The sequence below is a fragment of the Monoraphidium neglectum genome (assembly GCF_000611645.1).
Source record: "Monoraphidium neglectum strain SAG 48.87 unplaced genomic scaffold scaffold00040, whole genome shotgun sequence".
Lineage (NCBI taxonomy): Eukaryota > Viridiplantae > Chlorophyta > Chlorophyceae > Sphaeropleales > Selenastraceae > Monoraphidium > Monoraphidium neglectum.
This window is the reverse complement of record NW_014013588.1, coordinates 40,314-53,457: the sequence shown is the minus strand read 5'-3', so window position 1 is coordinate 53,457 and position 13,144 is coordinate 40,314. Positions and strand designations below refer to the sequence as shown.

Sequence of the window (13,144 nt, the reverse complement as noted above, 5' to 3'; positions counted from 1 at the left end):
GTGTGTGTGTGTGTGTGTGCGTGTGTGTGTGGGGGGGGGGCGCATGCACGCATTTACGCAGGGGAGGGAGCATGCAAAGTGTAGCGCACGCGCTGACTGGAGGCGGGCGCGCGGGGCGAGAGGGACGGCGCGGGCCCCTAGGTCCGGCCTGGGCCGCGGACTCGCCTGTGCGGGGTCCCTGTCTGCGCGGCGCTCGTACAGCACCTGGGATGCATAGGGCGAGTGACGGCCGCGGGGACAGTGAGGCTGGTGGGTGGACGCGCAAGGAGAACATGCCCACGCGCCGGCAGGCTGCTGCGGCGGAGGCGGCGGGGCACCGGTGCCAATAGAGGCGGCGCGGCAGTGGTGGCAACGGGGCTGGCGCGGGGCCCACCTTGACGGCGGCCGGCGCGCTGAGGTAGAAGCCCTGGCGAAACGGGGAAGGGAAAGTATGCATGACGCGCACGCATTATAGGTAACCCTGCCAGGTAAGTCCGTGAACTCAGGGCAGCAGTATAGCGCCATCCTGCCGCCTGCGAGGGAGCGGGGGGCAGCTCTGCAGGGTACGCTCGACCGCGCCGGTGCGCTCACCTGGTAGCACACCCCGGCCGGCCCGCGGCTGAGGACCCGGCTCAGAACAAGCTCTTGTATAAAGTGCGGCCCGGCTATGCCCACGGCGCTGCCTGCCAGGGCCGCCACGCTGATGGGCCCCTGCTGTGAGGCCTGCGCGCGTGAAAAGAGGGAGGCGGGGGGAAAGGAGGGCGGGTGTTCGGCCAGGGTCCGCTTGGCGTGCGAGGAGCAGCATCAGCATCATCATCACCATCTGCATCATCATCATCATCATCATCATCAGCAGCAGCAGCAGCGGGCTGGAGGTGCAGACGCGGCGCTGTGCCCCCGTTGCACCAACAGAAGCAGCGCGTGCGACAGGCGGCGACCCGTTGTGCTGCGTCGCTTCAAGCTCGAGGCATCCTGCAGGCCCACCTCTGCCGAGGCCGTCGCGAGGTCCTGCAGCCGGTCAAACTGCCCCCCCAGCTTCTGCAGCACCAGCGGCAGCACGGCCGCCACCAGGCCGCTGGATCGGGTGCAGGCAGGGAAGGTGGGGGAGTGGCTGCGTGAGGCTGTACAGGGCGTGTTGCATCCAACACGAGCAGGGGTGGCTTGAGGCATGCATCACCCGCAGGAATGGCCCTCGCGGATCAGTCATCGCTGTTGCGCCCACCCCCCAACAGTTCGGGCCCTACTTGATGGTTTCTTGGAGCTGGGAGATGTCGAAGGCGGTGCCTGTTGTGAAGTAAAGCCCGCCCAGCACAGAGCTGCCTGCGCAGGGCAGAGGAAACAGCGGGGTCAACACCGAGGACGCCAGCACACGCAGTGCACACACATCCATGCAGGAGTGCAGGTACGTGTCCCGAAGAGGCCGGGCGCAGCCGCAGCCCAGATTGGTGCAGATGAGAGGCTGCCAGGACGGCCGAGCAGAGGCCAGGCAGCCGGCACGATGGGGGCCCGGGACGTCAGCGGGACTATTCGCAGGCGAGCGCCGCGCGGCGCACCCGAGGCGAGCGGCGCGACGACTAGCGACGCCACCGGCAGGCGCCTCGAGCGCGGCATGAAGACGTCGCGCGCGGGGGGGCGGTCCAAGGACCCGAGGTAGCGCGCGCAGTCCGCCAGGACGCGCGTCCGCCGCGCGCGCAGGGCGGCGGCGAGCAGGGTCTCTGACAGCGGCAGCTCAACGGCCAGCAGGCCGCGCGCGGGTGAGGAGCGCGCGAGGGCGCCGCCGCCGAGGGCGCCGGCAGCTGCCGTGGTGTGGGCCGATGCGAAGTGGCGCGGTGATGAGCATGACTGATGATGGCAGGCGCGGTGGGGGTGGGGCCGATGCAGACGGCGGCCAGCAGGCGCCAGCAGGTGCTTTTGTCGGCACGAGAACAAGCGAGGCAGGTTGCTTGCTTGCAGGGGTACGGGTGGAGAGCCTTAGGCCCCTCACCTGGGGCGGGCACGCGTCGGTCCCTCTCTATGAGGACCATTCTGGGCTGCTGCGGGTCCACCGCGCCGAATCGGGCGCCCATGGGGACGTTGGTAGCCAGGAGCGTGAACTTCACGACCTCCTGCGGCAATACAGGGCACGGCAAGATATGGACGCGGCAGGGCGAAAGGCCGGGTGAGGGTGTCATGCGCAAAGGAAGAGGCTGTGAGTATGGCTGTGCCGGAGTCGTGTTGCAGATGAGATCAGCCCCAGCTCAAACTTGCTTGCAGGGCAGATGCCATTGACCCGACAAGCACAGGCGCCTGCGGGGCGGCATCCACCCAGCACCCGCACCTCGAGTAGCACGCTAACAAAAGCCACGGGGTCGTCGGCGCCATCCAGGCTGATAAGCATTTCGCACAGACAGGTCGTCTGGGGGGGGGGGGTGTGCGGGGGGTTGCGCGGCGCAACTCAGCTCCCACACAACCACGCACAGTGCCCTGCCCCCCTTGCCGCCCGACTCACCCCTGCCGGCAAGGCGGGCTCAGCAGGCACACGCCAGCGCCACGGCCGCCCCGACCGGCCCCCACCTGCTTGTTGCGCAGGTGCTGCAGCAGCGCGCTCGCGAGCGTCGTGAGCAGCGGCTCCCATCGCGCGTCGTCAAACGCGCCCGGCGCAGCGGCCGCGACAATCAGGGCCCCAAGCACGCCGATCCCCGGGGCCGCCATCGGCACTGCCAGGAAGCTGCAGAGGCCCGCGCTGACGTGGAGGGCCTCAAAATCTCGAGGGAGCGCGTCGGCCTGGTGAGGGTTGGGGCAGGGGAGTTGAGGGATGGGGGCGGGGGCGGTGCGCGTGGGGCATGGGTGCGATGGGCGGGGTCGCCGGGGCGCATGCTGGAGAGCAGCTTCCTGCTGGTAATCAGTCAGGCTGCCTGCTCCACGACACAACACAGTCCATGCCAGTCCAGCCCGTCATGACAGCAGGCGTGCGGGCGCAGCACAGCCAGCCCCATCGCACCTGGGAGGCCGCCCCTTCAGGCGGCACTCGCAGGGCCAGCGCCCCCGCCGGCGCCGCTGCCAGCCGCGCGCCGCTCCACTCGGGGCCGCGCATCACGGGTCGCTGCTGCAGCAGCTCTGCGCCACTGCCGCTGGCCGCCAGGAGGACGCAGGCCCCGGGGCGGCCGCTTCCATTGCTGCCGCCGCCGCCGCTGCTGGCGGCGCTGGCGGCGGCCGCGGCTGGCGCGCAGGCGGCCGACTGAGGGCTAGCGCTCTGCTGGGTGGTGCTCGCGCTGCCGCTGCTGCTGCGCCGGTCGGGGACGACGGCGACGATGCTGTGGGGGTAGGGGTGTGGAGGGGGATCCCCTGCCGTTGGCACCAACCTCGACCAGCGGGACCAGTGGTCCAGCAAGCTCGCCGCCACGCGCCGTTCACGCATGCGCGGCACGCAAAAAATTTCGACTTAGGCACTGTACAACGGATTGGCAAGCGGCGCGGCCTTTTGCCACGCGGCTGCCTTGCATATCTGATCATGCAGCCTGGCGCGTCGCGTGTCGCGCGCCACCTGCAGAGGGCCACACCCAGCCGCTCGGCGACGACCTCGGCCGCCGCACCCAGCGCGGCCACGGGGGTGCTGCTGACCCCACTGAGCAGCTGCAGCACTTCTGATGCCTGCAGGCGTGTCGCGCCGCGTGCCGAGCGCGCCGGGGACGGCGCCAGACCGGCGTGTGGGGGGCGTCGGCAAAGCGTGCTGGAGGCGTGGGCGCAGTGCCAAGATGCAGCCGTGCGATGCGGAGGAGCGGCAGAGGCCTCACCTGAATGACAGGGCCCAATTCGACCTGCCCCACTGAATGAGGTGGCAGGCCATGGGTCTCCCGGGGCCCAGTGGCCTCCTGGGGCCTCACGCCAGGGCGCGACGCTGGGACCGCTGCGTGCGATCCGCTCCGCACCACGACGCCGTCGGCCCCAGGCCGTTGCGCAGCTCGGCCTGGCCCTCTGCCGTCGTCGTGTCGACTAGAAAAGCACTGGCCCATTGTCTAAGCTCCAGCTGCCTCATTTGATCATGGGGCAGACCAACAAGCAATGTGGAACAGATAAAAGCACAACATTGACGGATAGCACACTACTCAAATCTGAAAGGATTGAATGCAGTTGGCGGGCGCCGTCGGGCTGCTTACGAACTCAAGAACAGCGAACAAACCCAGCCACTGAAAGCAACTCCTGCGGGTGGCGGCATGATTCTCCTATAACTATCCGTTCCATGGTGCTATGTTCAGTCTACGGTGTCAGGAACCAGACGGTTGGGTGGGCAGTGCCAGGGCCAAAATGACAAAGGCAATTACTGATCTCTGACAATGGTTCTGAGCACCCTGAAGTGTGCACCCTTCGTTCAGAGGCCAACATAGGGCCAGGATTTTAGATTTTTTGGGCTGCTGGCTTGCTTGGCTGCTCGACTTGCAGCCAATGAGCCAGAGAAATGGGATTGCATGTACGCCATTCGACACTGCAAGTGTCAAACCCTGTTCTGAAACAGAACATTTACCAGATCTTCCCTCAGGCGGGAGACGGAAGCAAATCAGTTGCTCGTGCGGATTACATATTGCCTGTGGTGTCTCTAGATCTTACCAGGTGCTAGGCAAGCCTGCCTTGGGGCAGTCCAGGACTGGTTGGTTCGTTGCTGCTTGTCGCCATTGCATCCAGTCTGCAACAACAGCAGGGACACAATGGTACAGGACTAAACACTTACAAAAGGCCCAGCGTCGTGGCAGGTGACTCATGTTGCAAGTAAACACTGCGTAGACTTGTGGACGGCGTGAGTCGGCCATCCCGCCAGAACACGATTGTATGCCCATTTGCACGGCTCACTAGCGACGTCAGCTGACAGGGCAGCAGATTCACGGCCAATTTGCTGACATGCATGTCAGCCTTGCATAGCACATGGCTGAGAATTCACACCCTTGCCTTGTCTGCTGATTGCCATGAGTTCAACAAACAAAGTTTACTCTTTTCACAAAACCTGGTGACGTGAGGCTTGTGCAGCCGCCACGTGCACCTCAGGCCTGAGCTGGAGCTTTCAAACAAAGCATTGGTTGAACAGATGACCTGTCACTTGACGCCAAGCCTGCAGAGAAGAAAGTCAACAGATGTGTCGTGCAGCCGGTCACGCAGACGCATGCATGGTCCATAGCCCTGACATAGGCCAACATGGATTCGCACAACCAGTCCACAAAATGTGTAGCACCATGTGTAAGGCACGTCGGCATATAAAACGCAATCTGAGCAGCGCCAGCAGCAAGCGGCAAGGACATTCTTGGAGCCTGCAGCCCTCGGTGCGTGATTTGGAAACCTCAATCGCCCTCCGCACACGCCAAAAACACCCAGTCTTACTTTGCACGTCGCTACTCCAGCCGCCGCATTGGCAGACCTTCAACGCGAGCGCCCGCCCCGTCACCAGCCAGGACCATCTCATCCGCCTCTGCCGCCGCCGCTGCGCTGCCCCACCGCCCGCTGCCCTGGATGGCCAGACCCCGCATCATGCGTGCCAAGCTGCTCATCATCCCCGCATCCTGCTCGCCGGCGCCGCCGGCAGCCTGGGGAGCGCCGCCGCCGCGCTCGGCCTCCAGGCCGCCGGGCAGCGGGGCGCTGCCAGTGTACGCGTTGTTGCGCACCGCGAGGCGCAGCAGCGCCGCCCAGGAGTCGTCTGTGATTAGCACCTCGGGGTTGCCCACCACGATGACCAGTGCCTGCCGTGGAGAGAGGGCCATCTAAGGTGAATGGGTGGCATGCTTCTGAAGCGAGGGCGGTGGCGTGCCAAACTGGCCCCTACCGTTCCGATGCACTGCTGTCCTGTCGGACGGATCTCCAAGGGCTGCCACCCACGGTTCGCCCATGGAGGAAGGCCTGACAGTCACCACCCCTTGCCAGTCACCGGTGCATCGGGCCCAGCTACGCACCTTGGCGCGCGTGACGGCGACGTTGAAGCGCTTCTCGTTGCGCACAAAGCCCAGGCGGTGCTTCAGGTCAAAATCCACGTACTCCGAGGTGGACCGCACCTGGTGAATTTCAAAATGCAGAGGTTGCCTGTCAAACAGCGGCACTTTTGGCAGGCGCCACACAGCACGCATACAGGGCAGCATTCACTTGTGCAAATCAACTTTGCCAGGAAACATGGGCCCGGCAACATGATTTCTTGGGGTGGCCGTAACAACACACGGGACGGCATGGACACCTGCGTGCACAGCCCTCACAGTTGAGATGATGATCACTTTGCGCTCCTGCCCCTGGAACTGCTCCACGCTGCCGACCTGGAAAAGAGCACACATGGAAGGGGCCACTACCGCTTGAGGTGGCACGGCTGGCAACCTGGCATACAACGGCAAGCTTAGGTTTGTGCAAAATGCAGGAGAATCCCTTGAAGGCAGCCCGGACTGCAGTTGCATGTGCGCGTATGCAGATGTCCCCGCTCGGCGCAGCCCACCATGACGCCGTCCATGCCCTTGGAGCTGAAGGCGCGGCGCAGCTTCTGCACCTGCATTTGGGCGGAGGGCATGGGGGGCAGGCAGTGCTGAACAGCACATGCAATCTCCGCATTTGTGTGGCTATCAAACCGGGGAGACAACTTTGCTGGCTGTAAATTGGTGCGTAGTCAGGCCATGTGTGAGACATTGCAAAGCTGGGGGCTCAGGCACAGCGGCGGCGGCAGAGGGGGCTCTGGCGCAGCGACGAGACCACAAGCAGCCGAGTCGAACTGGCGAGGATTACCTGCTTGTGGTACGGGGTGACCACGCCGATGTCTGCCGTGCTGATGGGGTTGCGGCGCACCGCCCGCAGCTTCTCGATGTACCTCACCACCTAGCGGGGGTCGATTTGTGCGCAAATGCATCCCATGAAAAGGGTCGTACTCTGTTCAACCCAGCACCCTTCCCGTAGCAGGAAGCCTGAATGAGATGACTGTCGATCAAAGCAACGATGAGGGGCTGCTGTTGCAGTCTGGACAGCGACGCAATAGTACCTCACAGCCTCCCCAAGTTGTCTCTCGGCTTGTCGGCCGTGGCTTCGTTTGGTAGTACCAAGCTGACAAATGTACAGTGCTGCACCCTGCCCACCTGCAGCACCTCCATGGAGTTGAACCACGAGGGCGAGTTGCCCTCGCGCTCGTCCTTGCCCACCAGGCCGTGGAAAAGCAGAGGGAACCTGGGCGGCAAATGAGAGAGCAGCCCGCAGCAGGCGAGGTTGTCACAGCGCATCCACAGCCTCAAAGCAGGCCCTTGCAGCATGGGCGGACACAGGCCGCCTGGAGTACGTTGAAATTGCATGGAGCCTCTGTTTCGTCAACTGGTGGCCCACAGGGCGCGCCCACCTCTGGTTTGGCAGCTCAAAGCCGCTTTGCAGCACGCTGTGTGTGACCACGGGGTCTGCGCACGCCACTAGGCGGCCGCCGTAGAAGAGGGTGCTCGGCAGCGTCAGCAGGTCGGGGTGGGAGCGGTAGTTGCGCACCAGCTGCGTAATGAAGCGCGCGTCGTAGCACCCCTGCAGCAGGCACAGGTTGCGATGGAAAAAGAAGCGCTATTACGTTACAAAGTACGTTGTCTCAGGGGTCTAACCTGCGTGTTTGCATGGCGTGGATATGGTGGCGACCTGGCCTGTACTGCTCGCTGCAGCACACTCGACCGTGGCAACCACTTCCGCCTTCAACGGCCTGCCCATCACTTCCCCAGCTGTGCAATCACCTGCGCGTCGGGCGCGTACGGCGCGCGCCCCAGCAGCCGCTCCATCCAGCTCGTCCCGAGGCCCGCGTCACGCGCCAGGCGGCTGTGTATGATGGGCCCGAGCTGGCGCGGGTCCCCCACCAGCACGACGCGCGTGTTGGGCCCGGCGAGCCCCGCGATGCCGGCCAGCGCGAGCGGCTCCTCGGCGTGGCCCGCCTGTGAGGTAAGTTCATTTTGCCCCAGTCCAGCGCAGAAATCGTGGCTTGGGTCAGACGGGGTGGCAGGTCCAGTCGTGGAGCTGGAAACGTGTAGCTGACGGGCAGTGTTGTAGCTCCTGCTCCCAAGGACCTGCTCCACAGTGCGACACGTCCCTCCAACACTCACCTCGTCCATGAAAATGTGGGTGAACCAGCCGCTGAATAGGCCCTGCGCGTAGATCTTGGACGCCATCACGCAGGTCGCCACAACGGCGCGCTTTGACACGACTTGAGCGGTCTCAGGCAGCTTGAAGTAGCCGCTGCCTGCCCCAATCTGGTCCACGTAGGTGCTGATGTCCATCACCTCCCTGTAAAGGTGGATTAAGGATGGAGGGTAGGAAAAGAATGGGAGAGCATGGCGGTTGCAGGGGTGTGGAAATGTGGAAGGGAGAGCGGAGTGGGGGGTCATAAGTGAAGGCTTGGTCTGCTTGTCAAGCTGCAAAACAAGCTTGCCCTAATGTGGCCTTGATCACCAGGAGAGTGTGCACACTCTGCCCCATGCGCCCCTGTGTGGCATTTGCCCCTGCCTTTCCCAGCCCTCAGACCGAATGAATTCTTGGCATCCCGCAGACCTCATAAATACTGCACACAATCCCCACCCTCACAGGGCTCTGCAAAACCCAACGAGCAGCACTGCATCAAAGGAACATTGCTTCTCATTCAACAAACCTGGGCACGTCGCTGCTGGGCCTCTGGTAGGCGTTCACTCTCAGCATCTCGCTCTTAGGGCGCCCCGCGGCCGGCCCCATGAGGCGCAGCGCAAGCTGGTCCGCGGCCGTGTTGGAGGGTGCCAGCAGAAGCACGCGCGCAAACGGTTGCGTGCGCAGCACCTGCAAGCGGGAGCAATCATGGAGTCAGGTGGCATGTTTGCACAGATCATTGGGATGCCATGCCCCGCTGAACCCCTGATGCAGAGAGACGGCGCCAGCGAGGCCCATACAGCTATATGCCTACTTCCGGGACTCACGTCCTTCACTGTGACCTCCGTTTTGAGACGCAGTGCGCATCACCAAAAGCGCACAATCGTCAACGCAGACAAACATGAAAATCAACATGCAGCACCTGCACCGCCGCCTCCACCAGCGTCGATGTTTTGCCGGTCCCCGGCGGGCCAAACACCAAATAGGGCGCGGGTGCGTGGCCGCCGCGCAGCACGGCCTCCACTGCCCCGCGCTGCTCCTGGTTGAGGAAGGGGTTGACCCAAGCCACGGCCTGGCAAAGAGAGGACATGAGCGACAAGGTTATTTTTCACGATTGCGCGGGAACAAAGGCAGGGAGGTCTCGCACGGGCCACCATCAGCTTTGCATTCATGCATTGCGTGGCTGCCATCATCCCCAGGTCTGAATCACAGCAGTGATCACCTGTTTGGCAGGGTGGGTCGCCACCCTGTGGGCCACCTCACACTGCACACCCATGGGCAGCAGCAGCTGCTCGGGCAGCTGCCTGTACTGGACCAGGGATAGGGCCTCGTGCATGAACACAAAAGATGACCGCTTGATGGAGAACCGCACGCGGCACCTGGAGCCGTCAATGTGGGCGCTGTGGAAAGCCGACGAAAACCGCAGCAGGACCTGCGACAGCACGTTACCCGCATTGTCCCTGACTGGTGTGAGTTGATGTGGGCTGGGCGCGGCAACGGTGGGGGGTTTGCTACAACGGCATGCCAATCAAGTGCAAACAAGCAAGTCAAGCGATGACAAAGCCCTGCATAGGCCTTGCTGACACCTCACGTGAACAAACCTCCCCTGGCTGCTGCTGCACCCAGAGCTGTGACAGCCGCTCCTGCTGCCGCAGCCGGCGTTTGCTGCCATTTTCGGTGATCTGCCAGCTGAAAGGCAAGGAGGCCACGTGCATGATCACAGCAGGTGCAACCGCGAGCGGCCGCACAGCCGCGGCCGCTTGTTTTGGCAGAATCGTCATCAACTTGCCAGGCCAGCCCACCTCATCCAGGCGCACAGCGTGGACGTACCCCTCCCACTCGCGCCGCTCGCCGTCGCTGCGCCTGACGTACAGCCGGTCCCCCAGCATCACAGAGGGCCGGCTCTCCGCCAGGCCAGGCACCTGCAGTCCAAACCATCACGCATGCAGCCGCAAACAGGAGTGGTGTGTCAGGGGCGTCATCAGGTTTGAGTGTACAGGACGATATTTCCCCTCTCACCATCCTTCGGCATGAAGCATGTGGTTGAAACGGAATGCAGTTGTGCCCTCTGCTGTCGGGATGGATCGTGCCTACGGAGTGGTGCCTGCAATTTGCTCTTCAGAAAACACTGGCTCCTCCTGCTGGCCCAGCGCAGCACTGGCTTCCCCTGCTCCCCTGCTCTGCGTATCGCACCTTAAGCGCCAGCAGACGCCCACCGGGCGTGCTCTCAAGCTGCGCCCCGTCTATGTCGTACTGCCTTACATCCCGCTCCTGCTGCAGCTCCTCCAGCCACACCATCAGGGCCATCTGAGAATTCAAAGAGGCGGGAATGCCGAGGCAGTGACCTCGAGGATAATCAAAAGCTGCGCATGCGCCTGGTGCAATGCCACCCCATGCATGCAGCAATTCAGCAAGGTCTATCCCCACAGCAACAAAGTTCAAGCGCTGCACACCCGCTTGGCGTGCAGCTCCGCGCCGTTGGCCGCTTTGTCCAGCTCCTCCTGCACACGCCACAGCTCCCCTGCCCTGAGGGCAGACCGCAGCCAGTCCGGCACCTCGTGGGCGCCAGGCGGGCGCGCCCAGCTGCTCCTGTGGCGCGCCGGCTTCTCCCCCGGCACGATCTGCGTCGACCGGGCAGAACAGGCAGAACGTGGGCATGCAAGTTGGCAAGGGTAGGTGAGGCAGAAGCGCCGTCATGCCTGCTGGACGACGACAAAAAATCGTGAAAGTTTACTATGCCTACTCATCTCGCCTCTGGCTAGTAAGCGTGTTCGCACCTCCAAGCGTGCCTCATTGGGCGGCGGGCGCTTGGGCGCGTAGGGTGCCGACGGCGCCAGCTCCCGAGCGATGGGATCGCCGCCGTCGCAGGCTGCTGAGAGCAGGCAGCTGACGCAGAAGCTGCCCAGGTCAACCACCAAGAGTGAGTAGATGTAACCCAGGCCCTTGGGGGTGATTGTGACGGCCACCGCACGTGACCCCCCCGGCTGCGGGGGTACAGTGGTGCGCCACGCATGAAGAGCGTTAGCACGGCACAGAGCGGTGCTTGCGTGGTTGAACTTTACCCCAAGCGGCACAGCTTTGGGACACGGCTTAATTTGTAACGAGCTCCCCGGGCGCTCACCCACAGACACTGCCCGTCAGCCATTGACGACACCACCACGCCTGGCACGGCCCGCATCTGGGACACCGCCGCCACGCGCACAACGGCATGGCCGCTGTTGGTGATGAGCAGAGATGCCACTTTGACCTGCCCGGGCGCAAGCCCTGTGATCTCTGCCGGCTGCAGCGCCACCTCGACACCCTCCTGGCTTGCGCCCAGGGCGCCGCCTGCCGCATTGGAGCGCTGCAGCAGCGCCGCCTTGTGGCGGGCGCCGCGGACGTGCGCCGCCTGCGCGGCCGCGTTGGGCGACCGCGTAGAGCACAGGCTGCACCAGAGCCTGCCCTCCTCGGATGCTGCCTTTGCCTGGTGCGCTTTGCCCTCCAGGTGCTGCTGCAGGTTAAAGGCGCTGCTACAGGAGATGCCGCACAGGCCGCAGCTGAGGGAGCCTGCATTGCCTGCGGCCCCAGCCGCCGGCAGGGTGAGGCAAGCCACGTACTGGCCTTTTTTGAGGTTGATCACGGCAAATTCGTGGGGACGCTGGTTGCGCACGAACGTCTTGAGCCCCGAGTACGTCTTGCGCTTGAGCAGCTGGCCGATGGCGCCCAAAGCGGCGGGCAGCGATGCACCTGGCTTATCAGGGTGCGCAAGCTGAGCCTCGTAGCACAACTTGCGTAGTGCGGCGGCACATGCGTCCTCCTGCCCTGGACATGCCATGGCCCGTGGTGAGGGATGAGAGGCGCGTCGGCGTGATGGCCGCTGGTGGCAGCAGCAGATGGTCCGCCCTCAGCTAGGGTCGCAGGTTTCAGCTCTGCTACGGCTGTGATTGTACAATTGACGGTTTCACGACGCTGACTCCATTTTACTGTGGATGCGCAGCACACCCGTGAAGGGCACGGGTGAGCTCGGGGCCAACCGTAGCCGACCAATTGTTCAATGAACGGGTGACATAGCGTCGAAACAGCCGTGTAAGCGACAACAGCCGTCTGACTGCTGAGCAGGCACACCTAGCCAAAAGATCTCGACCCACCCGCTCACCCCCACGCTGGCACCCACGCACCAACACACACAAGGCCCCAGTAGACGCCAACCGTGGCGACTCATAAGCAGCAGAGGCATCAGGGCCAATGGTGATGCCCAGCACTACAGCTAGGACACGAGGCCTGCCGTGTCATGTATGGGAAGTCCAGATGGGCGTCAACTCAGCACCGGCTCCAGCCAAGCGCCAGCCAAACCACTAATGCAGTGCAACACACACGCATGCAACACACACGCATGCAGTGCACCTCACGACGTGGGTGTGGGATTGGGGTGTAGTGCCTGTCATGTTGCCATGCACGTGCGGAGCACCATTTTTGTCAAAGTGCGTGAGAGCTGAACAGACACAGACATGCAGCCGTGAAGCTCTTGTCGATCTTGATTTGAGGTACGTACTGGTATGCTTAGATGTGCACAAAAGCAGTGACAAATCAACACGGTTGGATGCCCACATCCCATTCGCGAAAGATTTCAATTGAGACAAGCATGTGATCTGTGTGACAATCATTTGCAAATTTCGCCCCGGCAAGGCCTACCCCCAGGTTGCCGTCAGTAGGATGGCCCCACACGGGCAAGCCCTGTACAACCCCCTGATGATGCAAGACCACATGAACCTGAATAATGCTGATTTCAAGCTTGATGCGTCGTGACCGAGAGACAGTGCAAGTCTCGCATACCGTGAGGTTCAGCGCTGCAGGAGCGGTTAGTCCAAGCAGCTGCGGATGCCATCAAGAGAACACGCTGCACAGCGGGTACGTGAGCCGGGAGGGCTGGCGCCCGTACGGTGCCTGCAGAACCGCGCGGGTGGTCGTGGGGAGGATCATGTGCTATTTTCTGCACGAAGTCAGCTGCCTTCTGCTGTGAGTGCATGCTTGCAGCTTGTTGTGGTGGTGTTCCCGCCGCCCCAGAGTCAACAAAGTCAACAAAGATCTGATCTCGGCAACGGTCTTCTCCTCACAGCAGGTA

The 13,144-nt window shown here is 63.2% G+C and overlaps 2 protein-coding genes across 2 annotated transcripts; both read right to left on the bottom strand.

Moving 5' to 3' along the window:
- Positions 1–53: 53 nt before the first annotated feature.
- Positions 54–3,994, bottom strand: MNEG_0493 (hypothetical protein; the record flags this gene model as incomplete). The annotated part of the gene is made up of 12 exons (XM_014051029.1): positions 54–92; positions 374–406; positions 571–702; positions 964–1,054; positions 1,224–1,299; positions 1,533–1,775; positions 1,964–2,084; positions 2,297–2,374; positions 2,533–2,742; positions 2,960–3,272; positions 3,503–3,688; positions 3,888–3,994. The coding sequence occupies 12 exons, from the start codon at positions 3,992–3,994 to the stop codon at positions 54–56; spliced, it is 1,629 nt and encodes a 542-aa protein (XP_013906483.1).
- A 1,342-nt stretch (positions 3,995–5,336) lies between these two features.
- MNEG_0492 (hypothetical protein) lies at positions 5,337–11,857 on the bottom strand (the record flags this gene model as incomplete). The annotated part of the gene is made up of 17 exons (XM_014051028.1): positions 5,337–5,681; positions 5,892–5,990; positions 6,186–6,242; positions 6,416–6,466; positions 6,700–6,789; positions 7,044–7,131; positions 7,298–7,467; positions 7,668–7,862; positions 8,031–8,211; positions 8,573–8,733; positions 8,966–9,115; positions 9,266–9,422; positions 9,874–9,965; positions 10,237–10,350; positions 10,497–10,664; positions 10,821–10,985; positions 11,165–11,857. 17 exons carry the CDS (start codon positions 11,855–11,857, stop codon positions 5,337–5,339), a joined length of 2,976 nt encoding a protein of 991 aa, XP_013906482.1.
- Positions 11,858–13,144: the final 1,287 nt, after the last annotated feature.